We start from the raw sequence: 27,521 nt of genomic DNA, 5'->3' as shown, positions 1-27,521 counted from the left end.
CATTTAATATCTGGGCTGTATTTAGTGAAACTAATAAAACATAGGCCTACAGCTGTTATAAAACGTAAAGTTTTGTGTGTATTTTACTTTTTACTTATTAACATAGTCTTGATATGTAACTCAATTCACAATAATACTAACTTCATCACAGTCATTTCCTACAACATCCGAGCCACGCCTCTTTGTTTTGACTAACCGAAACATGGCGGACCAATGTTCAATTGTCTTCAACTTTCTGAGATCATTGTCCTCTCTATAGTATCTAACTCGTTGGTTTTTGGATGGTAGTGGTAAGGTTGGTAGATATGTGGATTTTTTTTTTCGTGGTTGGTGTTCATGAGGTTTGAATGGCGTACCGTTAAGGATGGATTTGGATGGTGAGTAGATGATTTTATTTATTGTTCAGTTCCTGAAATGGTGTTTCTAAATATTTGTATTATTTGTTTTATTTGTGAGAGTTTTTGAGTTTGATTAATTGTTGTGGAATGGAGTCTGTTGCTGAGGGGTTTGATTTCTAATCTGTCCCAAATGTCATAGGGGAATGGTTGAGCGTTGTGTTTCTGAGCGCCTAACCAAGGACCGTTTTATGTGGTACTGTCGAAAGGATAATGTTTGGGGGTCCATAAGAAAGGGTTCTTGGTTCAGCAAGAGTGAGCTGTTTCTTTTGAATATAATGTGTTTGACTTTTATGTGGGCATGGAAGCAACGGATAGATTTTGTAGTGAATGAATTTTGTGTGAATGCGAAAACTGTGATTTGTTTTGTATGTCCCTGATAATGAGGATGTGTGAGTTTTGTTTTATTTAGGAGTCATTTTTATTTTGTTTTTGTTCTAATTATTTTTTGTTTTCAACCATATTGTTTTGAAGTGATTATTTTTTATTTCGCTAGGGAGAGCGTTGTATTTTTTTAAATATATAATGATGAGTTTTTGTAGAAATATGTTTTTATAATTTTGTTGGTTTTGTATATATGGGTGTGTGTGTGTGTGTGTGTGTGTGTGTGTGTGTGTATCTGTTCGTTGTTTTTTTTATGTTTTTCTTTGGGGTTGAAATTTGTGAGAGCAATTAGGTAGGAAGTTTTTTTTGGAAATGGTTGGAAGGTTAGTTTATTTAAATTCGAATATTTTATTATGTTGTTATGTTGTATTTGTATTCTTTTTCTTAAAGCTGTGGTGTGTGAGAAGGTTAGTGGGCTCTTTGAGGTTATATTTTATTGTTATGAGATGTTCCAGTATGTGATATAGTGTACTGTTTTGGTGATATCGTATTTTGGATAAGAGCGGTTGAGTTATATTCCAGAATGGGATATCGTGTATTGTTTTGGTGATTTCGTATTTTGGATAAGAGTGGTTGGGTTATGTTCCATAATGGGATATCGTGAATTGTTTTGTCGATATCGTATTTTGGATAATAGCGGTTGGGTTATATTGTAGAGTGGGATATCGTTAATTTATTTTTTTTAAATAGTTTTATTGGTTTGCTGATATCGTATTTTGGATAAGAGCGGATGGGCTCTGTTGCGATATGGGATATCGTGAATTGTTTTGGTGATATCGTATTTTGGATAAGAGCGGTTGGGTTATATTGTAGAATGCGATATCGTCAATTTGTTTTTTAAATTCTTTTAGATAGTTTTATTTATTTATTGTTTTGGTTTACGTCGTCCATATTGTGACGTTACTGCGTTGTGACGTCACTGCCGCCATATTGTGACGTCATAGTTTGTGCAACTTGACGAAAATTAAGGATATCGTATACTACATGAATCCCTAAAAATTTACCTCAGCATCAGTTTAGCATCAGTCACGGAGGTAGGGCAGATATTGTGAACCATGTTAAAAGTAAGAAGCATCAGGTATTGCCACATGTTAATTCCGTGTCACGTATGAATCCTGAATATTCAGATGCTTGTTGAATTTTAAATTTTTCATTATTTAGGTATATTTTTTTGTGTACAAACATATAGTTTTCGTTTGTCGTATAGAAACTTACTTGAAACTTCCATGGGTAAATTTTAATTTATGATCATTTGCAAATATTTCACTTTTGCTTAAACTTGAGTTAATTTCTGATTCCATAGTACTCCGTAGTACTACAGTTGCACACCTGTGCACTGCCGAACTACCAATTATATGATTTATGACATATGTGTTTCATCTGATAGGGAATTTGATGCAACAGCATTTCACTGGGATAAAGATGGATTCCGAGGACAACAACTATGATGTCATATCAGTGAAGAAAGATGTCGAATCTTCAGTGCTGATCACTATTCCCGCAGGAAAGTCTGAAACTGAGGTGAGTTTAGCTCATGCATTGTGCAGGCTAATGAGTCCGAAATTTTGACTGTAATACGGTATTTTATTTTCAAATGAATTCGCTCTCATTAGTTAACTTCATATACAGCTGGTAGTCTTAATTTAGTTCATATATAGACAATGTTTGGGTAATAGGGAAATTTGTTAAATTTTTATTGTTGTTGTTTTCTAATGCCAGGCGTTTGACAATAAAGTCATTTGACCTCTTGCACTCCAATATTTTTCAAAGATATTATCATGACCAGCCACTGAAGCACAGATTTTGAGGGTGAGAAATGGCAAGTTGTAGCCGAATTAAGTGAACACCATATTTTAACGTTTTGGTGGCTACTTCATTCACACACAACCCCCAGAATGTCTGGAGGACCACACCTGCTGTTGGTCGACGGGTCCATTGGACCTAGCTGGGAGATCTTGTTGATCACCAGCTTTCCCTCCTTAAGCCACTGGAGGACGATTTTAGTGTCATAGCAGTCATCACTAGGAACAGAAAAGTAGAAAGAGGAGGAAGGAAAGGGAAATGAACCCCTAGGCCTCGAATACTCTAATACCGTCAGGATCGAAGAAAGTAAGAGTTCAGTCAGAGGACTGGATAGGAAAGGGTAAAGAGGGAATTAGGTATTGGTTAGAGGAAAATTGGTAATTTCATAGAAGACGGGCACTTGGTTGAATATAGTAAGTATTACCACCTTTTTTTATTTCAGAGTTAAATGTCAGTGATCTTTTAGTGACTTTTACATGTTAGTTCTAGGATTTTATACTAGGTGTCGCCGTGATTTTCTTTTAATTTTATTGGTTATAGTTGTCATTTGTTCTAGAATTTTCGTTAATTTTGAATGGATAATGACGTTATCAGTTGTTCTTAGTTGTTTGACGTGAGTGGTGTTATGTTGTGTCTAATGGCTAAAGCTATTGAAAGTTTGTCATTTTATGATTTTTGTGGTTTTCTTTCGATTTGATTGGTTATAGTTGTAATTTATTCTAGAATTTTCATTAATTTTGAATGGATAATGACGTTGTCAGTTGTTCTTGGTTGTTTGACGTGAGTGGTGTTACATTGTAGATTTGTCTGCATTTGTCGAATGCGCATCGTCATGCTTACGAAAAGGCACTTCTCAGTGTCAATAATTTATTTTGTGTGCACGAGATTGGAATTTTGAAGTAAGAGGGAAAGGAAGGAATCCGTATTCTGAAATTATTTATTAAATTTTGTGTCGATTTTGGTTTAGTTCTTTCGCTGGTGAATAACGATTGTGTTGAATGTTGAGGAGAACACTGTTTTCCTGTGGTTTAAAGGAATTATTTACTGAATTTTCTGTAGGTGTTAAGGTGTAATAAGTGTTCGAAGATAATTTCATTTAGTGTAAAGACGTGGTTTATTTATGCAAAGTTGACTGTACGACAAAGTGTTGGTTTAGTTCTTTGTTGGCTGCATGGTTTAAGGTTAGATTGCCTTAAAACCTGTGTCATTTATACTGGAAGTGAAGTGGTTGTCGATGAAGACGTCAATGAGAATTGAATTTTATTTGATAAGTTGATAAATTATTATGTTTTGTTTTGTGTTTTGGTGATTTTTGGGGGTAAAGTGCGGACGAAAACTGCCAGAAAAGTACTACCAACTATGAAGTTCGAATGCCACTAAACGCCAAACAAATCAAAGGCGAAAAATTAAATATATTTTAATTTTTTTGAAGGGCTTGTTCTTCTTTAAAAATATGAACGTATATTTGATTTTTCATCTTTGATTTTGCGATGTTTGGTGACATTTGGACTTCATAGTTGGCAGAACGTTTTTGGTAGTTTTCGTCAGCCATGTTGGATTTTGCCCGTCTTCTAGGAAATTACCGGAAAATTATACCAAATTCAGTCATTAACTCATCAAGCTGACCAGTGCTAATTGATGAGTAGCCCCTCTCTTTAGTTCAGCTTGTAAAATTATGCTTACTAACAGCTGCACCACGGGAAGGTAGGGATGGGACATTGGGTATTTGTCCAGGTTGGTTCCATAAAGCCTTCAATGGGAAGGATTAATGGCTTTCCCCCCTGTATCCGACAGATACCCTTTTGCAGCCAAAATAAATTTTTATTTATGATTTGTTTACACTCATTTCGTTCACATGCCATGCTGTGGAAAGGACGTACGTACACTTGTCGATAATTCTGGGGGCGAAAAAATGTGCCGAAAAGGGCAATAAATAGATATAAATGTATTTCTATATTTGGTACCTATATTTATTCGATCGTAGATTGATTTGCACTGTTTTCACTTCACTGGAATGTTCCACAAGGTACTAGTAACTAGCTGATGGGGAAAATTATAATTTAAAACTACATTCACAAGTAAAATATGCATCTTCGCATTATATATTTAAAATACAATTACTTAGGTCACCTTGGGTGGCGCAGTTGGTATAGCGCCGGCCTTCTGTGCCCGAGATTGCGGGTTCGATCCCCACCCAGGTCGATGGCATTTAAGTGTGCTTTAATGCGACAGGCTCATGTCACTAGATTTTGTGGCATGTAGAAGAACTCCTGTGGGACAAAATTCCGGCACAGCGGCGACGCTGATATAACCTTGGCAGTTGCGAGCGTCATTGACTAAACCATAATTTGATATGATAGATGTAGAAGCTTCACACAGGAAAACTTTCCTTATCTACTGTAACAGCCACGAATAAGGTAAGACTACCCACAAAGCAAATAGTTTACTTGATTTTTGTTTATTTGTTTATGCGTATTGTGGTGCATATTTTCTACATTTTTCGAGCATATTTCCATGCATATTTTACTATTAGATTGCGCATATTAATCTGGGGTCTAGTAAAGAGACACTTACATTTGCATTATATACATAACCTTCTTTTGTTCAATCATAATTGCGGTGTTGATGATATCCTATTGTAAATACGAGCTTGAAGTTGTCGCTGTGTGACACATAGCTAGCATCGAAAAGTGTGTCCACACCTGTGGAGTAACGGTTAGTGCGTCTGGCCGTGAAACCAGGTGGCCCGGGTTCGATTCCCACTCGGGGCAAGTTACCTGGTTGACGTTATTTCCGGGGTTTTCCCTCAACCCAATATGAGCAAATGCTGGGTAACTTTCGGTGCTGGACCCCGGATTCATTTCACCGGCATTATCACCTTCACCTCATTCAGACGCTAAATAACCTAAGCTGTTGATAAAGCGTCGTAAAATAACCTACTTAAAAAAATAACCTCGAAAAGTGTCAAGTCGTCTTCGAACATTGTGCAATAAATTGTTCATTTAAGATGTCTCTTTGTACTGCAGGAACGGAAGCCTTTGCATCAGCTTGTGGCTGGTATAAAGGAGGAATATGTTGACCAGAACCAAGATCTCACAACTAAGGTAAAATTTGAGAAAGATCCGGTGGCAATTTCGTTCCCTGTGGTGAAACGTGAACCAGAGGTGAGTGGAGCACAAGGATTGTATTGTGTGTTCTTCTGCCATTGTTTATCTTGTGTTTTGATTGTCACGGACACTACTTCTTTACAACAGTACTTGCAGTGTCTTTCGGTCTGTGACAGTTTCAGAAAGAAATTTCATCTCTATATTTGATTGCTATTTATATCATGTTGCATTGTTGTCCTGCAGTGTATTTGATAATGTGTTGTGCTTGACATGATTTATTTTGTCTTTGTCTAAAATTCTCAATACTTTTTACTGTTTCCAAATAATTGATTTGGTTTAGATCTTTAGGTGTATGTACATTATTGTCACCTGTCGTCATTGTTTTGAGTACCAATATTTGCCTATCTGCAATATCCTTTGTAAGACATTATGATGGCAGTAGAGAAAAGATAAGCTTACTTTGTAACTTTATGGTAAATGATGGGGATTATTTTGAATGAATTCATTACATGGAAAATGATGAAATTACACCGAAATTTGCTTTGGTAATCAGGGGCATTAAAAATGGTTTTTTTTCTCTGTCCTAAAAATCTATTCAAATGTACTCACATGCTGGATTTTGGAGATGCAGCAACGATTTATGTAACATTTGTCACTGGCAAAAAAGAAATAAGTCGTCAAATCGTTCTAGAACTACACATGGTTTTTTCTTCTAGACCGTAAGATTAAATCAGACTCTTTTTTTTTTTTTTTTTTTTCTTCAGATGGTTTTTCGTAATAAGCATCAACAAATCCATTAATCAACCTCTTAAATCTTTCCCAATGTAACGCCATATTGCCTTGCATATTCAAAATCGCACACATTTGCATATTTTTCCAATAAATCCACTTTGTTATTTTTTAATCTTACCGGTAATCTAGCTTTAAATTTCTTGTCTTCACAAAAGAAATAATACTTCTTTTGTTCACCATTGCCACCATGTTTCATATACTTACATACAGTACTTACAAATGGCTATTAAGGAACATGCAGGTTCATTGCCGCCTTCACATAAGCCCGCCACTGTTTCCTATCCTAAGCAAGATTAATCCAGTGTCTATCATCATATCCCACCTCCCTCAAATCCATTTTAATAGTATCCTCCAATTCATTCCTAGTTTTATGCCGGAAGGCAGGTCTTTTGCTGCAAGCTGAGCATTCTCCAATCCTTCCTATTTTCTGCCTTCCTTTTGTCTCCGCATATGAGCCATATATCTTAGTGTCGGCTATCATCTGATATATTCTTCTGTCTCTAACGCTTTTTGCGTTTATCATTCCTTCCAGTGCATCCTTCAGTACGCAGTTTTTTTCTCAGCCATCAGTGACCCTCTTGCTTTCCTGGATGACAGATATTGACAAAAGAACTTAGTTCTATTGCCTTGCTTTCGCTTATATTGTTCTTACACAACTTTAAGAATTAAAATACTGTTTCCCTTTCTGTTTACGGTATTTTTTTTTTTTTTTCCCTAAAAGAGTGAATTTTTTTATCAAGTTTTCTCTTGATCCCTATTTTTCAGCGAATAGTTTACAGGTTATGCCCAAGTTGGTTAAGATAGCACACCTGCACATCATGTCCGCCAAAGAAACCCTTTCTATTGAAGCATTACTTCCTGTTAAATGCAGTGATAGTTCAATCATATTCTGGTTTTGTACACAGAAAATCATTTTCTCAGAGAGAAATAAAAAAATTTCACTCCATTTTGAGAAAAAGTGGTATTTTCTACATTCCTCTTTGCCATTTTCTCTGAAGTCGCAACAAATTTGCTCAAATAAATTATCTTCATCCAGGTCAAGTCCATCTACTTTTGAGGAAAAGTAATGCTCTCTCTCTCTTCAAAATTACTCTCTTTCTACAGGAGAACTCAACAATATAGATTCCATAGATCTTCTTGTGATTGAATAGGCCAGGCACTGGGATATTCAACAGCATTTTTATAAAATTCATGAGAGATACTGAAAATTCTGTTGCGATGTAACAGGCACTTATAAAAATGCCCTAAAGTCGCCTAATCGGTGGTGAAATAGATTCCTGTAGTTCAGTCTTTCTATTAACTTCGATAACAACGGTAGACCTGACTGCAATTGCGTCCTCAACTTCAGTTTTGATTATGGCATCATGAGAAGTTGCATTGGAATAGTTTGTCACATCTATGTGCAATGATAATTAAGCCCTATTAGCAGTTAACACTGAAAATCCGGGGACGAATTTTGTCCGGGAAGAGGAAGCAAAATTCAGGAAATGTCGCCAGGAAATGGTAACCTTATTCTAAAAGGTCATAATTATAATTTTTTTGTGCCAAATTCTGACATCATTTTGCAAGTTTTGCGAACACTTAAATTTTTAATTTCGTAAAACAAAATTGACCTTTTTCGATATGCCCTACTATTTAGAAAAGATTGTCTTTACTGTAGCCATACAGATAATAGAGCATGTAGGCTCTGAATTCAGAAAACGACTACAGAAAAAGTTGGTGAAAGAGAGTAACAATCTGTAAATTTTAGTTGGGAATGCACTACCTTAACTAAAGACAACTCCGACCGCTTATATACAGTCGTGGACAAATTATTAGACAAAATTAATTAATGTGCAACGAAGCTGTATTTATCGGTAAAATCAATGAACAAAAATGTATTTTACACAGATATAATGTACAGAAAATTGAATCCTGAGGTTACTAATATTTTGTGAACATTCCCTTATTGCAGTGTAGGCTTTCATGGCCGGAGTCTATAGATGTAGATTCAGCCCGGAAAATGAATCTACATCTGTTCCCTTATTGTTTATTAACACGTTGATTTTGTCAGGGATGCTGGAAACCAAAGCTTGACACTTTCTTTGAATATCAGCATCATTTGGCCAGATATCAGACAGTGCTTAAATGAGTCCATGTTTTGTTGTAAGCCTCTTTTTGTTCACTTTCTTCTTCAGCATAGATCACAGATTTTCAATTTCGTTCATGTCCGGTCTTCTTGCAGGCCATAGCAGAATATCTTCTGCAGTGTATAATTAAAACACCAGTAGTACCAACATAGCTAGAAAAAAATATACTTAACCATTGGAAAAATATACCAGAAGATGTAAACAATCATATTTGCAACAACAGAAACTCTTTGACTTATACTGATAGTTGATATGACGAATTATATTATCTTTCCAAGAAAAAGTTTTAGTCTAATAATTTGTCCACGTCTGTAAGAACTGTCGTATATGGAGATACCATTACTATTTCTATAGTCGTATGTGAACTAGGAAATCAAAAAGCGCGACAATAAAGGAAGCCTTATTGAATTCCTTACCTTGTTACGGTCTAGATGAAGGATTTCTTCAAAAGTCATTATTGGGCTTTGTTAATGATAGGACAGCTATAATGCTTGGAGTAAAATCTGTAGTGGTTCATTGTTAAAGGAAGAATTTTCAAACATTATTTTATGGCACTGACTTAGCTTTAGGCTAATAGTGACGCCTCTTACCGTGTTATAGTAAAACATTTTGAAAAAATAATAGAACGAGAAAAGAGAGAAGAAAAGTCAAAGTAGAGAGGACTATTGAAAAAGCTAACATCACAAGAATTTCTTCGTGATTTAGCTCTTTTTTGTGATGTTTCAGAAGAACTTTTCAATTTATCAAGCCAACTACAGGAAAGAATGTGTACTCTACCAAAGGTTTATAGGATCATTAATAGAGCAATTTCCATTATAAATAACAAATTGAACAATTCAGAACAATGTGGAAGACAAGTTCAACAAGACATAAATTCATGCTAGTTCCATAAACTTCCAAATAAACGAATTCGACGATGAAAATTTTCCAGGTCCCACAATGTTCCCCACTCATACATGTCGAAAGGATATTGCCAAAGACTTGTTTTCGCAGTGTGTGATTGCTCAATGGTATGATGTTTGAGTACTTGGTGCGCCATTTCAGAATAAGTCAAACTTATAAAAGGAGGGTAGGAGTGTTAGTCAGGTAGGTTGTAATGTTTAATGTTTGGGAAAATGTGTCTTTTTGTCCCTCAGGTACTTCAATGGAACAAAAGACGGCAATGATATTGTATCAGGTTCCCTTCATACACAAATATTTGTCCTTTTTTTTTTTTTTTTTGCTATAATGTAATATTCACAATAGTATATTAGCTGCAGCAATGGCCGAAATGTGCAATATGCACGATTGTAAAGATGTTGGCGCAGCAAGGAGAAGAAAACAGTAACTCGAGCGTGCAACGTAAGCGGATTCCTAGTCTCCATACGATAGCGGTAAGGTTAGCGCACTCCAGAAGGAATGCTGACAATAACGGAACAAACAACACGGGTGCTACAAAAAAGGCGAGGGGTGATAAAAAGAGAAACCAAGAGTCAGAAAGTGATAGGGAAGAAAGTAGTGTCAAGAATAAGGGTGCGAGTGTAAGTGGAAATCTAGTATGTGAAAGTGAAAGCGTGGGGGGGGGGGAAATAAAAGAGGAACAGAAGAAGAAATAAATAGAAAGAAATACAAAGTCAGAAATAAGGCAGAGACGAACAGTAAAGAAAGGTCAGAATTTGCGACAGTTGAGGATTTAGCAAAGATATTTGATATGTGTAAAAAGAAAAAAAAAAAAAAAAGCGAGGTTGTGATCAAAAAGTGCAAGTATAGTGAAATTGGAAAAGATTGAGAAGTATAGGGGAGAGAGAAAGTGTATAAGCAGATGTGTAAAATAAAATATAAGTATATATAGGAAGTGAGAATAGTGACAATGGATTAGGTGTAAGCAGAATAGTGTGAAAGTGAAAGTGAGCGCAAATAGAAATGAGTGAAAATAGTGAGATAGGGTTTAGAGAAATGAACAAGTGTCAGCACAAAATTAGTATTAACATTTGAAGGTTGGAACAGTAATTGAATAAAGGGTCAAAGAATAAATATACAAATAATTCAATATGATAATTTATAGAGAAAAACTGGAATTGAGATTTTAGTGAATAGTAGTTAGAGTAAAAGGGGGGTGTGAAAGGAGTATATAATATTAGATATATTAGGATTAATGAACAAATAGAGAATAGCAAATGAAATGTAGGGAAATACTGAAGGGGAGATTGACCAAGTAATAAAAACAAGGTACATAGCGGAATTGGGAGTATGTGTGTAGACGTGTACTGCAAATAATGTGTTATTGTAATAATGTGTTAATGGTGGCACCGGATACTGAAATGTGAGGTACACCATTACATGTAAAGAAGTGCTGTGAAGAAATATATATCAATATCAATCAATATGCACGATTAACTTTCCGAACTGTCACAGCCGTTCATAACATGCCTAAAAATGCTTTTGCATGAATAATTTGCATTGGCATGTGAATCCTGCCCTATTCATCATAATGTCAAGCTGTTGCATGCAGATATATAGAGAGCTGCTTGTAATGTTAGAAATCGTCTTTTAACACTGTGTAACAAATTGCACATTTGAGACGTCTTTGTACTGCAGGAACGCAATTTCTTGGATCAGCATATGAACCAGAGCTCTGATCTCATAACTGAGGCAGAATTTGAGGAAGATCCGGTGCCAATTTCGTTCCCTGTGGTGAAACGTGAACCAGAGGTGAGTGGAACACAAGGAATGCGCTGTGTGTTTATCTTGTATTTTGATTGCAATAGACACTGCCTCTTAACAACAGTACTTGGAGTGCCTTTTACTCTATGATAGAGACAAATACTTTTCACTATTTTCTATTACAAGTTGTGTCATGTTGCAGAGAACTCTAATGTTGAACTGTTATCTCGCTTTATGTTTTAAACAAGATAATATTTTCAAGTATTTACGAGTTTACAATATATCCTTTGTAGAACATTATGTTAGCGGTATAGAAAATATATTTTGTAAGCAGGGCTGGGCAGTATTTGAAATACATGTACTTCAAATACTTATTTGGAAATACATTTGTATTTAGTAATTTGTAAGGATTTTAGAAATAATTTTGTATTTTGTATTTAAATACATAAAATTGATGTATTTTGTATTTCAAATACTCAAACTACTTTCTTCTTCTTCTTCTTCTTCTTGTCCAAGTTTTGGATTTGGATTTGAAGAATGAGCTTTTGTATTATTTGCCTAATGATGAAAGAGAGATGGAACGGAGAAAAATTCTCCCCGGCGCCGGGATTTGAACCCGGGTTTTCAGCTCTACGTGCTGACGCTTTATCCACTAAGCCACGCCGGATACAATCCCGACGCCGTTTAGAATCATCTCAGATTAAGCTCCATCTCTTGGGTTCCCTCCGGCGTGGCTTAGTGGATAAAGCGTCAGCACGTAGAGCTGAAAACCCGGGTTCAAATCCCGGCGCCGGAGAGAATTTTTCTCCGTTCCATCTCTCTTTCATCATGTGATGACGCAGAATATCTGCGTGGAAATATCATATGTACTTCGGTACATCAAAATATATATGATATGCGTAATAAATCACTTTGTGATTTAAAGACGGCGCCCATACCGTCGGATCCCGGCCAAACAGTCACTCATCTGAGTGCACCTCAACACATGTATGGACTTCGGTCCTGCGTTCATAGACATCTATGACGTAGTGCAGAGGGCGGCCACTAGAGGGAACCCAAGAGATGGAGCTTAATCTGAGACGATTCTAAGCGGCGTCGGGATTGTATCCGGCGTGGCTTAGTGGATAAAGCGTCAGCACGTAGAGCTGAAAACCCGGGTTCAAATCCCGGCGCCGGAGAGAATTTTTCTCCGTTCCATCTCTCTTTCATCATGTGATGACGCAGAATATCTGCGTGGAAATATCATATGTACTTCGGTACATCAAAATATATATTATTTGCCTAAGTTACACATTTCAGTTGTGCTAGCCATACACTTAGTTTTCTTGCCACAACTGATTTCCTTAATGCCATAAAGAAACTTCCAACATCATCAAGGATCCATCACCCAACACTTAATAAATATTCAGCATTATGGAATGCGTCTAGTAGACCCAAATCCTGAGAAATTATATCAGATGTCTTGAAATATTCATTAAAGTTTCCTTGCCCAACTCGATGGAATTCTCTTTATGACCCAATCTCTCAAATATTGGAATACAAACATGATATAAACAGTATATGTGAAAAACTTGTCAGCCTTCAAAGTTGTTGAGTTTCAGTACCTTGAAGAATGTTGTGCAGTTCTGAAACCCATTGCCGTAGCCTTTGATTTAATGCAAAATGAGAAGACGTGCTATTATGGCCAAATTTTGCCCACATTAATTTCCCTCCAAAACAGATTACATATTCTGTTATCTAGTAATCTACGCCCCTATTCCAAGTAACTCCAATCCTAATAAGTTCGCTTTCATCAATATTTAAAGCGATGTTTGATCTGACCCCAGAAGCAAATTGAGCTATTTTCGCAGCTTGCTTCCACCCATCATTTAAGATGGATGGCTGGCTACCTGACACTGCCTTACCAAATGATAAGAAGAAGACAGAATATGTGCGTGAAATCAGCTGGGCAGTTCTCTGCTGAAGACGATCAAAACAATTTTTATGTTTTCAACTCAAGTACAACAGACTTTGAAAAGCAAAAAGAAAAGAAATTGTCTACTGCGGAGTATGAGCTCACACAAAGGGACAACCCTGTGCACTCTACAGAATTATCCAACAATGAAACAAGCTTTCTGCGCCTGTAGAAAGGCTGTTCTGTTTTGCAGGATTTACTCATTCTCAAGCAAGGGGATCGTTATCTGATAAACTTTTTGAGAGTGTTTTTTTTTAAAGGGAGCAGTAATTATTTATATATCGCAAAATTTCATTGCTGACTCTGAAAAGGAAGAATGTTCAGTTACATTGTTTATATAAAACTTCGAGGTAAAAATACTTAGATTTTCAGTAATATTCTTACTTCTTTGTATATTGTATTGAGTATTTGAAATACAAATGCATTTTGGTTAATTTTTTAAAAGTATTTTGTGTTTGTATTTCAAATACTATTCTTTGAAGAATTTTGTATTTATATTTGAAATACTTGATGTCAGTATTTTGCTCAGCCCTGTTTGTAAGTTTCAGATAAATTACGTAGCTTATTTTGAGTGCTTCCCAGAATAGATGCTAAATTTTACAAAATGTTCTGATATACAGGGTGATTCACGAGGAAAGTAAAAAATTTGGGGATGTGAATTCTGAAGTCATTCTGAGTCAAAAAGGTTCCTATGAATATGTTTACGGAATATGGCTCTTTGATTTCATAAAAAAAACTTCTTGAATTCCTATATATTATTTTAATGTACCGAAGTACATATGATATGATCGTTCTTGAATTCCATTGTACTAACTCGCATTTAGAGACAGATAACGGACAAATTTAAAGTTTGTATTCACGTATGCATACATACCTAATATTGTAGTCATCGGGGGCGATGTTTTCGTACATTTTCAAAGGTACTTCCTTCTGCTTCAATGCACTGTTGCGCTCGGGCCTGAATCACGCTCGTCGCTCGGGAGAGTTGCACGTGGCTGTTCTTTATGCGATATGTACCATCAAAAATACAGTAGATTATCGCCTCTCTCGTTTCCGCCTTCCTTTGGTATACCCAGTCTTTCATCCTACCGAATAGACAGTAAATACTCTTCGATATGGTACCCTTCTGTTCGGAAAGAGTCGTTCATATTCAGTGACGGCACACAAGGAACTTCCATCGCAGAAACCATAAACATACACAATATCGGCGTATTCTGCAGTCGAAAATTTATAAGACAACTTGAAAAACACAACTTAACACTTCCGATAACTGTACCTGTATAACTACTGTAGTGTAGGTAGCTGACTGAACTGCTGTAAACTGATAAGTGATACTGTAATTATATTATGTACGGGTTCTGTGTCATTACATCAGACAAGGGCAGGCGATTGGACATTTGTAATGCCCCACCACCCGGCTTGTGAGGTGAATAAACTTCTCTTTTCCACATTGCTCACAATACCGATTCCATTGTTACGTCATTCATTGCGATCGGTGACCTTGTCTCACATCTCACGTCAGCGGGATATGGCAAACATCTGATTCACATTGGAGCGAGTCGTTTTACGAAAACAAAAGAAAAAATTCATCTAGCTCTGCTTTCGTTAGTAAACGGACCTATGTTCATATCAACTTTTTCACTCAAAATGACCTAAGATATCGTATCCTAAATTTTTTACCTTTCCTCGTGAATCACCCTATATATATGCTGGTACAGTATGCCTGAAAGTACTGTTTATTTTATTTACTCTTTTGTAGTTATCAATTTCACGAAATGGTTGAAAAAATTTTGCAATGAATTTTTTCTCTACGGTGTAATGATCATTATGGTTATAGCGAAGGAAACTTTGTGTACTGGAGTTTTTGTACAATTGCTTAATACATGATTTTTCCTGGCAGAAATGTAGCTAAACTAGAATAAATTAGTCAGTATTAACATTGTTATTCACATATGTGCAACATTTAATTATCAATAGAATATGTTTGTTAACTGTTGGTATTATGAGCTCAGAAGTACTATCAAAGGCAAACTCTAGCAGATCATTATATACCTGGAATTGTACAAATTGGTGGCCATATAATGACACTGTAATAGATATTGTCCGAAAAACGGGGATTGTACCAATTTCGTTAAAAAACATGTGGAATTACAATTAGCATGTCTGACCGTGCAACTAGCGAACAGGTGGCCAAGTACTTGTTGGGACAAGATACCTGGTTGAAGTTTTTTCTGGGGTTATCCCTTAAACTATTGAGAACAAATTGTGGGTTAGTTTCAGTGCTGGACACTGGATTCATGTGGCTGACATTATGATCTTCATTTCACTCAAACACTAGATAACCATTGCTGTTGGCAGTATCGTAAAATAAACCACTTAAAAAATTCACTTTTATTGTGCCACATGTCTAGAAAAGTTCAAGAACTCTGTGCTGTAAAGAAAAAAACAAGTACCCCATGAAACATCTGCCCCAAGAAATGTCTTCTGTTAGCTAAAATTCTACTACACCCAGTACGATTTAAATGCAGTTTTGTGGAATCTCAAATTGATGTGCTTTTCTTAATGTAAACTGTGCTATCTTTTTGTTCTACTTGCTCTATATTTTTAGGAAGAGCAGAGTAATTTCCACACAGTGAATGAGGAGCCAATGTTGGAAGTAATGACAGAGGAGAACGAAGATTCCACCGAAAGGTGAGTGTGATGTGTGAGTCTTCACGTAGAGAGTTCATTGTGTTTGAAGTTTCCGTTTACTTGACTGTCCACAGCAATAATCAGTCATTACATTCACACTCCACTTCCCTTGCTATCTGGTTTCCATAACAACTGTTAAAAACTTTCTTCATGTTCTTCCACGGCAGACTTGATGTTCCCTTCGCTTCTTTGTAAACGATCTTGACAGTAGTAATCGCTTTCTGAAATTGGTTAATTTCTCAATTCCACCACGAGGCGCTGTCTCCCAAGGTGTGGTGTCCACAGAAGAAATACTCAATATGAATTAAAATAAATGATTAATGAGTAATAATAACACTTATCTATACTAATAATAAATCTGTAGCCGAAATTTTTCTGGTAATTTTCGATTTTCCAAAAATAATTGGTCCTAACATATATAATTAACCAACCTGAAAGCTAAAATCGCTTTTTTGAAATTTTTGTTTCTATGTCTGTCTGTCTGTCTGGATATTTGTTACCTTTTCACGCGATAATGGCTAAACGGATTTCGATGAAAATTGGAATATAAATTAAGTTCGTTGTATCTTAGATTTTAGGCTATATGGCATTCAAAATACATTATTTAAAAGTGGGGTTATAAGGCGGCCTGAATTAAGTAAATCGAAATATCTCGCTTATTATTGATTTTTGTGAAAAATGTTACATAACAAAAGTTTCGTTAAAAATAAATTGCGATAAATTTTATTCCTTGAAAATTTTTGATAGGACTGATATTTAGTGAGATAAATGAGTTTTAAAATTAAAATAACTGCCATCTAAGGCCGTGTAATGAATTAAAAAAAAATTACTTCGTCTGTAAGGGGCCTTGGACAGCAACAATCGAAAGCTATGAAAGCTAGCCTACAGAGAATGTTTCTGTGTTTGTATGAAGTAATATCGGAAGCAAAATTAACCGATTTGTATAATTAATTATTTTTTCACCATTGGAAAGTGTAGTTTCTCTAGATGGACATAATGCTATAATGTTATTACAGTAACTTCTGATAATATAATATAGTATAATATAATGTAATATAATATACAGTAATGTAATATAATATAACAAAATATATTATATTATATTATATTATATTATATTATATTATATTATATTATATTATATTATATTATATTATATTATATTTTATATTATATTATATTATATTATATTATATTATATTATATTATATTATATTATATTATATTATATTATATTATATTATATTTATTATATTATATTATATTATATAAGTTATTTGAAAGATTCAGAACCATAGTGGGCCAAGCGCCATTTACTGAATACGTTGAAAACAAGGGTTAAAATTAAGTTATTACCATCATTCAATGGAAACCTATAACAAGTAAAATAAAATATACACATTAAATCTAAATGATGTCAATCTTCATTAAACTGAGGTTGCATGTAAGAAAAATTAAGAAACATGTTAAAGGAATTGTCAGTGCACCAAATGAGTGTCTTTGGAACAAAATGATCGCATTTTAATTATTTTGATGCAATTTAAATTAAGTAACATATTAAACGATTTATCCTTCTATCAAACACGAATGTTTCCTGGATCAAATGTCCTATTTTAATTATGTAATTACTTTATATTTATTTCTAATGGCTGCAGCAGAGCGCACGGGTACGGCTAGTAAATAATAAATAAGAAAAGTATAAGTATTATTATGTTCAGTTCTGTTAATTATGGTAAAAGCGTGAGTTTAAAGTAGGGAAGATAACACATAGTAACCTGTTCAGTTTAAGTAACATGATGACAGAGACGTAATTTTGTAGTTCATTCACTGAGTAGCACCCTAGGCTAAACTGCGATGTTTCAAAGTAATCACTTGGGTAATTATTTACAAGAACTTGTACTAAGTTTTATAACTTCACTCACTGCACTGATACATTTCACTCGATATTACAGATTCAAGAATCATACTTACAAGATTTTGCGATTCAGTGGATTATAAGCTGTATTCTTCGAAGGAACAAGCTTTTCAGTTAAAGCTGCTGCAATATTATCTAGACGTGGCCTAACAAATTTCACAGTAATGATATTAGCAAGTCGTTTTTGGCCGTCTTCATCACAAATTGGCATTGCAAGAGAGGGCATCTACACAGTAACGGATCAATTTCTGAACACAAATTTTCTAATATATTCTTGTTTGGTATTCTCTTTCCATGATTAAGCAGCTGATCTAGAATCAATTTTGCGTGAATACTGCCTTCATCGGCCTCTTTCCTTAAATTTACCAGTTCTTTATGTAACGGATCACTTTCAAATAGTTCGAGTTTTCCGGTTTTTTTCGTTATCTCATCTTGCTTCGATAGTAACACCTGATTAAGTTGTGTAATTTTCACATGCAATCTGTTAATTATTTCTTTTTAGCTCCACAAAGTTGATAACGTCTGTTTGCGTCACTTTATGGTCATTTTCAACTGGCAAGAATGGAATGCCATTAACTGATGCTGAGCCACTCGGAACATCTTGTTCAAATAGTGAAAAACCAATATTTCTAAAAGATTTGCGTTTCTTGGGTGAAGGGAAATCAGTTTTAGTAACTGTTCGTCATGGCCTTATGATATCTGTCATTTTATACCTAGGAAGATGAGGGAATATTGTTGGCACAGCATTTGGTTTTAATAGTCTAAATTTCCAATTATTATAATAATTTTCTTCCCTAAATGTAAACTACAAACGATTGAAGATGGAGAGTTGCTTTAGGAACAAAGTCTTGGCGAGAAATCACTTTAAGCCATTTTCGCATCTTTCCCTTACGTACTTACTTACTTACTTACGACTTTTAAGGAACACAGAGGTTCATTGCTGCCCTGACATAAGCCCGCCATTGGTCCCTATCCTGTGCAAGATTAATCCAGTCCCTATCATCATATCCCACCTCCCTCATCCATTTTAATATTATCCTCTCATCTACGTCTCGGCCTCCCCAAAGGTCTTAATCCCTCTGGCCTCCCATCTAACACTCTATATGAATTTCTGGATTCGCCCATACATGCTACATGCCCTGTCCGTCTCAAACGTCTGGATTTAATGTTCCTAATTATGTCAGGTGAAGAATACAATGCGTGCAGTTCTGTGTTATGTAACTTCCTCCATTCTCCTCTAATTCCATTGCTCTTAGCCCAAAAATTTTTCTAAGAATCTTATTCTCAAACATCCTTAACCAATGTTCCTCTCTCTAAATAAGAGTCCAAGTTTCACAACCATACAGAATAACCGGTAATATAAGTTATATTAGGCCTACCTGTTTTTATATATTCCAACTTTTCTATTTTTTGACAGCAGACTAGATGACAAAAGCTTCTGAATCGAATAATAATATATTTGTTATTTTTTCTCCAAAATATTTGAATTTTTGTCCACACCTGTGGAGTAACGATTAGCGCGTCTAGCCCCGACACCAGGTGGCCCGGGTTCGATTCCCGATCGGGGCAAGTTACCTGGTTGAGGTTTTTTCCGGTTTTCCCTCAACCCAGTATGAGCAAATCCTGGGTAACTTTCGGTGTTGGACCCCGGACTCACTTCACTGGCATTATCACCTTCTCATTCAGACGCCAAATAGCCTAAGACGTTGATAAAGCGTCGTGAAATAACCTACTAAAATAAAATAGAATATGTGAATTTTTCCATTTCTTCGAAGGATATAACTCCAATTTTTATATTTCCATTTCGTACAATATTCTGGTTACGAAACATAATCATCTTTCCCTGTCACTCGGAAATTCGTGGAATGATATTGCTCCTCCACTCTTTTTTTCTATTCGAAGTACACAATGGTACACAACAATACGTCTTTTTTAATCATATCACAATAAACTCACATACCAATAGAAAGAAGCACAATATTACTAAGTATAATCGTACAAGAAACCATACACACATTCCTCAGTGAACCTTGGGAGTTAGTGCCATCTGGCGGGAATGTCATATATTCTCGATTACAGCTTTAACACAGGGATCAAAATGAATTGTCAAGGCCGGTAAAGGAAAAGCGAAGCAAGCATCAAGTTGGCCGTGGTTCTTTACTGAAAGTGCATAGATTTTCAGCAAAATAATGTAGATGGACATGCAAGAAGTCATATTGCAGTCCAGGGTCTTGAAACTCTTCAGCTTAATTTCTACAGTTTCTTTATGTTAGGGATCTTTGTAATTCCCACGGTAATAATGAACTACCATTTTGGGTCCACACCAATTGCTTTTCTGCGAACTGCCCAACAATAATTTGCCTGCCTATCTATCTGTCTGTCTATCTATCTGTCTGTCTGTCTGTCTATCTGTCTGTCTCTGTCTGCCTGTCTATCTGTCTGTCTCTGTCTGCCTGTCTATCTATCTGTCTGTCTACCTATCTATGTCTCTCTCTCTATCTACCTACCTACTTACCTTAGCCTAGCGTAGCCTACCTTACCCTAATCGTACCCTACCCTACCTATCAATCATTAATTGATTTGTTTACTTCCATCCATCCAATGACTAATAGGCTCAAGTTCGAGCTTTGGCCTCCCTGATATGTATGTGTGTATATATATATATATATATATATATATATATATATATATATATATATTTATTTATTTATTTATTTCCATCCATCCAATGACTAATTGGCTCAAGTTCGAGCTTTGGCCTCCCTGATATGTATTTACATATTTATTTATTTATTTATTTACATCCATCCAATGGCAGATTGGCTCAAGTTCGAGCTTTGGCCTCCCTGATATGTATTTACATATTTATTTATTTATTTATTTACATCCATCGAATGGCAGATTGGCTCAAGTTCGAGCTTTGGCCTCCCTGATATGTATTTATTTATTTATTTATTTATTTCCATCCATCCAATGGCGAATTGGCTCAAGTTCGAGCTTTGGCCTCCCTGATATGTATTTACATATTTATTTATTTATTTATTTATTTACATCCAATGTCTAATTGGCTCAAATTCGAGCTTTGGCCTCCCTGATATGTATTTATTTATTTATTTATTTATTTATTTATTTATTTACATCCATCCAATGGCGAATTGGCTCAAGTTCGAGTTTTGGCCTCCCTGATATTTATTTATATATTTATTTATTTACGTTCATCCAATGGCGAATTGGCTTAAGTTCGAGCTTTGGCCTCCCTGATATTTATTTATATATTTATTTATTTACATCCAACCAATGGCGAATTGGCTCAAGTTCGAGCTTTGGCCTCCCTGATATTTATATATGTATATATTTATTTATTTACATCCATCCATTGGCGAATTGGCTCAAGTTCGAGCTTTGGCCTCCCTGAGATATATATATATATGTATTCAATTTATTTATTTATTTATTTATTTATTTATTTATTAGTTCCTCTGTCCATTCGTTCTTTCTGTTTGGCCACTGTTTCTCCTTCCATTGCGTACACCTAGCCCTAGTGTCCCACTCACACAAGAAACAAGTTGGTGTTGTTATTAAATAATACGGAAGTCTTAGCCATTAACTCTCTTACTCCCCAATATTTCTCACACATAGTGGGTTTAAGAATAATAATAATAATAATAATAGTAATAGTAATAATATTAAGAATACTAACAATAATAATAATAGTAATAATAATATTATTAATAATAACAATCCGAGTCAGACAGCCCATGAAGGACCATGACCGACCAGTCGTCTGCAGATTTCACGTTCACATGCCGGATCAGAGATGGACGATCATCCAACCATAATGGAGGTATCGTGTGGTTAACACGACGATCCCCCAGCCGTTATACCTGGCTTATGCAAGTCTTAAATTTGATACAGACATCTCAAATACTTCTCTCAATTGCGTCAATTTATGCTTTTATGTCGTTGAGTAGGAGTATACATATCATTAAAGTGGAGAACACAACTTTATTTAGTAGGCCTATATTATTTTATAATTGTAAATTGCATAGATTCAGACATTTTAAGGATTATTATTATTATTTTAACGTTCGCAAAAGAACAAATACCGAGTTACAGATAATAAGAATACAGATTTTCTCATGATGACCCTCACTACGAAATCAAATCGATATTGTTCCACTGCAAATTTTCAAGTGACAAAATTAACAAAGTAAAAACATTTTATACATTTAAAAAATAAGGTATAGTAAAACTTATTGCTCATTTGAAATTCCTAATTTCAAAACAGTTGCAAAAAACAGCACGCCCTTGTCGATAAAAACTGAAGAAAAGAAGGTGTATTTGGATAGATTTGTTTATTAAACAGAAATGCCAACCAAGAGTTGAGTAACGTGGTGTAATCCTTATGGAGTTTATTGTACATGTGAAGACCAAACTGTTGACACAAATTTGATACTTATCACTGCAATCATAAATTATTTATAAGGATGTATGTCTAATGGTAATGTACCGCATGGTAATATGGAGTGTTTTGATTTGAATATTCAATAGCTGAATGTATATTTGTTGCGACAATTTTGTAGATTGATATTATATTTCCTTCAGGGTTGCAACTACCAATGAGAGGACTGTATCATCAGAAGTGGACAGGATTGCACTTGAAGTGAATGAACCTGTGTGTGAGATTCTCATGAATTCAGGTTCCTTGGCAAAACCCATGCGGACTCACGATGATGAGAAGCAATTGGAACCGGAGTCGTCGGAAAAAAAATATTTCTCCAATTCGGTGAAACTGAACAGTCATTTACAGAAGGACCTAGGCAAGAAACCTTTCAAATGCGATGTTTGTGGTAAATGTTTCTCGTATAACAGTGCCCTTAGATACCATTTATACGTGCACACAGGCGAGAAACCTTTCAAGTGTAACGATTGTGGTAAGTGTTTCTCTGATAGGAGTGCCCGAAGACGCCATGAACGCCAGCACACTGGCGAGAAATCTTTCAAATGTGATTTTTGTGGTAAATGTTTCTCAGATAAGCGTCGCCTAAGATGCCATATATACTTGCACACTGGCGAGAAACCTTTCAAGTGTGAGGTTTGTGGTAAGTGTTTCTCGCAAAGGTATATACTAAAATGCCATGAACGCCGGCACACAGGTGACAAACCCTTCAAGTGTGGTGTTTGTGGTAAGTGTTTCTCGCAAAGGTATATACTAAGATGCCATGAACGCCGGCACACAGGTGACAAACCCTTCAAGTGTGGTGTTTGTGGTAAGTGTTTATTTCAGTCGAGTGATCTGAAAAGCCATGAACTAGTGCACACAGGTAAGAAATCTTTCAAATGCGATGTGTGTGGTAAGTGTTACTCGCATTTGGTTACCCTGAAAATCCATGAACGTTTGCACACAGGCGAAAAACTTTTGAAGTGTGACGTTTGTGGTAAGTGTTTTTCGAACAAGAGTGGGCTAAGATGCCATATGTACGTTCACACAGGCGAGAAATCTTTCAAGTGTGACGTTTGTGGTAAGTGTTTCAGAGATACGAGTAAGCTAAGAATACATGGACACCTGCATACAGGCAAAAAACCTTTTAAGTGTAATGTTTGTGGTAAGTGTTTCTCGCAAAGGTATATACTAAGATGCCATGAACGCCGGCACACAGGTGACAAACCCTTCAAGTGTGGTGTTTGTGGTAAGTGTTTCTCTCAGTCGAGTGATCTGAAAAGCCATGAAATAGTGCACACAGGCAAGAAATCTTTCAAATGCGATGTATGTGGTAAGTGTTACTCACATTCGGATACTCTGAAAATCCATCAACGCTTGCACACAGGCGAGAAACCTTTCAAGTGTGACGTTTGTGGTAAGTGTTTTTCGAATAGTAGTAGCAGCAGACGTCATGAACGCCGGCACACAGGCGAGAAACCGTTGAAATGAGATGTAAGTCTCTGAGTCTAGCAGTGTTATTTAGCAGTGGACTCTTGCGGACAGACCATAAGTATCGAAGATATGAAAGTAGGCAAATAATTTTCGCTAATTTTGGTAACAAACCTATTTCTACGATTTTCTTGGTGTTTTTCGCTATATAGATATGAACGTCTGAAGGCGAGACGCCTTTCAACTCTGATATCTTTGAAAATTGTTTCTTTTGCAAGACTATTTTAAATGTTACGTTTTCAAACACACTGATGAAAATATGTAGTAATGCGATGGCTGTGCAATGTATTTTCCTCAATCCTATAAGCTGAAACTTCATGGAGGCTTGCACAGGCGAGAAAACTTTTAGGCCTGGTCCACAATAAACGGGCAACAAGAACAGAAATACTGTTAATATACTTACTGCTTTTTAAGGAACCCGGAGATTCATTGCCGCCCTCACATAAGCCTCCCATTGATCCCTATCCTGATCAAGATTAATCCAGTCTCTATCATCATATCCCACTTCCCTCAAATCCATTTTAATATTATCTTCCCATGTACGTCTCGCCACCTCAGTATTTGCCACTTCTTGCCAAACATGAAACAACAGCTCCATTTTCCTTCACTTCCAAAAGTTTCCCTGGCCACAATTCCTCCTCATAAGTAACTATCACATAACTACGTCCCTTCAGCATTAATTTAACAGATTTCGTCTTCATTTCCACATTTGACTCACTGTCTGTAAATATGGAGAGAATACTGGAAACATAATCTGTATCCAATTCAATTTCTTCGCTCTCATAGTCACTTACAGGGACGGTTGTTTTCCTTCTACCTTGGAGGTTACGTTTTATCTAACAATCATTTGTCCTAGCACCACTGTTGCTGTAACAGCCTGCTTCTTTTATTTAGTGGACCATACTATTAAGTGATGTTTTAGAATATACTGAGATACCGTATTTGCAGAAGTAAATAATCACGTTGATATTTTATTAAAACAAATATCTCAAAATTAAATACAACTATGGTACACAAACAATTTGTAGTACATAGTTGAGGACTAACTTCTAGTCTTGAGGTTATATATTTTTCACGCATAGTCCTCAACCTCTGTCAGTCTAATTATTACGTAAAAGTAAGCACTATATAGCCAGGTATAATTATACAAACAATCGTATATCTATAACTTACCTGTTGTACAGAGGAGAGCTTAATAAAGCAGACAAATACAAACTGAATGATTTCGCGTCTTCACCTATTCAATACAATGATGCACACTGATCTCAGTAAGCACAAATACCTTACTATAATAATCCCAGACAACTGTATACTAGCAGCATTGGCGTGAGTACGATATATCGCGGACCTGACGTCTAGCAGAGCGGGATGGAATAACGTCCACATATACAAATATTAACATAGAGGGATTCGGACTATTGTTTAAAACGTGAACTACTAATGTGGAATTATATATGAAACACTTAACAAACAAATGTTGAATAATATTTAATGTAACATGATCTTATATCAAAGCTGCATATTAAATGAGAAATATTGTATACTTCATACTACTTTCCGTAATTAATTGTTACATTTTTTTTCTTTGATTTAGTGAGACGAAATCAATTCTGACATTAAGAATGAAGTTACAATAATGCTTTATATACCCATTGCTGACAACTGCAAAGATAAAATTGATAGTAATCTGATGTAATAATTAATAAAGCCATGTGGACAACAATAAAACTTAATTTGATAAAGCCTTAAAAGTGAATAATAATAATTGCAAGGGAAAAATAATTATAATAATTTTCTGAAAGTGAATTTACCGGGTTCTGATATTTACATAATGAAATTCTTCTCTGAAACGTTCATGATGTCAGAATATCCTTAAGAAGTTGCAAAAAAAAAAAAACTTTCTAACCATAGGCGGAGTTATGTGGGGTCATGTGGAAGGCACTGCCCCCAAACTTGTTTAAATTTCTTTTTTTATTAACGTAAGAAATATTAAATTCAAAAGATCTTTTTTTGCTTTTGTTTATGATTAAGTTTCTGTACTTAAATTGACGAATTAATGTCTTGAGATCATGTGTCTGAACTATAATATTTATTTCAACTTTCTGAATGTATAAGAATTTCATCTGAGGAATGGAAGCAATGTAATGTTTCTTCTGTAACATCCTGTACGCATGTGTTAGAAGTCTGCAGGTGTTCGGGCACCATTTGGAGAAACATGAATAACATACTGCACAACAATGGAGAAAAAAGAAAAGTGATCCCGGTATAGTGTGTGAACTTAAAGACGAGATTAAATAAAATAATAATTAGAGTTTACATTTCATATGATATCTTCAGGAAGGTACTGTAAGCTTCATATAAAAAAAGTTTCTGTTAGCACTGTTACGTAGTTTTATTGATGTGTATGTACAAGAGAGAAAAAGAAGGAGATTGTTTTAAATTATGCCCTATTATAATTTTTAGTAGACGACCAATTCGTTCCGAGACATCGCGGATATGGATGTAACACTGCAAGGAACTTACCTTCCGAAAATACCTTTATTATAGTCGCGACGCTGTTATTCCCGGCGTGACTCCTCCTCTTTGCTTTCGTCTTAGGAAGTCAAGGCTCTATAAAGGCTAGGTAGGTAGTATCGTTCGCCATTTTTGTTCTTTCGTTGTCTAGCTACCAGACGAGGGATCTATTTTCCACACCGTTAAATATTATCATGTCGTAGCTCCTATGATAATAAATCAAACGCATCGTAATTCGGCAAATAATTGAGCGACAAATAATGTCCTCGTGTGCTTTCTGCAAACGCCAACGAAAGAGCCAAAATGGCGGGCGATTATATATTAAGTATTTATCCAGTCTTAGGAAATGCTTAACATCTTCATCAGTGAATCTCAAGACGCACACGTTTAAATGTATCCGACCTGCAACGTGATTGGCTGCCGCAAATTAGACCGACGGGACTATAACTTATCATATTCCGGTATAAGTACTGTATTGTACTGTACCACGGTCAAGCTATAATAAGGGAGGAGGTAAATGATGTCACCCATATTCCCGTTATATGGAGATTCTATGGTTTTGCTTTGTCCCCTTCCCCCCCCCCCCAGTGAAACTGTTCTCTCTCCACCTACGTTTCTAAGCACTTCATGATGTCAGAATATCTTAAGAAGTTAAAAAACAACTTGCTAAACACTTCAACACAAGTGCATCCACTGAGATCAAACCAATAAATTAAATGGAAAGATAAGAGCAGGCAGTACATAGAAAAGGCTGCCTTCTGCTGTCAGTGCCGGCCACTTTATGAGAATTGTGTGTGTTGAGATGATGTCCCCTTCGCCCCTACTATTATGTGGGAGGTGTTGGCGACATTAGAAACGTCTTTATTTTCTGTTTAAAATTACAGCACTTCAGGAAACATGGCGATGTTCTTCATTCACGCAGGACGAATTTGGTATATAAGTAAGGTTATGTAATTAGGGCGGGTCGGTTAGTCATACAGCACTGAAAGTGATCACATCCGATTTCCACTATTCTATATTTTCAAGATATTCTGACATTGGCAGTGATACAAATGTGCAATATTCGTTTACAGTGGAGGGTGGATGCTCTACCTTGAATCTTTTAATCAGTAATATATACAGAAACTAATAATACTAAACATAAATAATAACAATGAAGGATGAAACATGAAACTATACAGCCGTTTTGAATCTCCATCGAGTCTATCTTTTCACGGCCATCTGGAAGAAACTTTGTTAAGGATTGAGTGAGCCCTGACCAA

The 27,521-nt window shown here is 35.7% G+C and overlaps 1 protein-coding gene and 1 long non-coding RNA gene across 2 annotated transcripts in view; one reads left to right on the top strand and one right to left on the bottom strand.

Moving 5' to 3' along the window:
* The window catches only part of LOC138691745 (uncharacterized), a 400,261-nt gene that overhangs the window by 262,247 nt on the left and 110,493 nt on the right, over positions 1 to 27,521 (bottom strand). The gene's annotated exons all lie outside the window — the stretch shown is intronic.
* On the top strand, positions 333 to 25,212 carry LOC138691733 (zinc finger protein 492-like). Its single transcript, XM_069814043.1, has 6 exons — positions 333 to 377; positions 2,167 to 2,300; positions 5,609 to 5,746; positions 11,188 to 11,301; positions 15,816 to 15,898; positions 22,419 to 25,212. The coding sequence occupies exons 1-6, from the start codon at positions 365 to 367 to the stop codon at positions 23,743 to 23,745; spliced, it is 1,809 nt and encodes a 602-aa protein (XP_069670144.1). The 5' UTR covers positions 333 to 364; the 3' UTR covers positions 23,746 to 25,212.

Source organism: Periplaneta americana, chromosome 16 (genome assembly GCF_040183065.1).
Source record: "Periplaneta americana isolate PAMFEO1 chromosome 16, P.americana_PAMFEO1_priV1, whole genome shotgun sequence".
Lineage (NCBI taxonomy): Eukaryota > Metazoa > Arthropoda > Insecta > Blattodea > Blattidae > Periplaneta > Periplaneta americana.
Note: the sequence above shows the minus strand (reverse complement) of the source record. Positions and strands in the feature narration are given on the sequence as shown.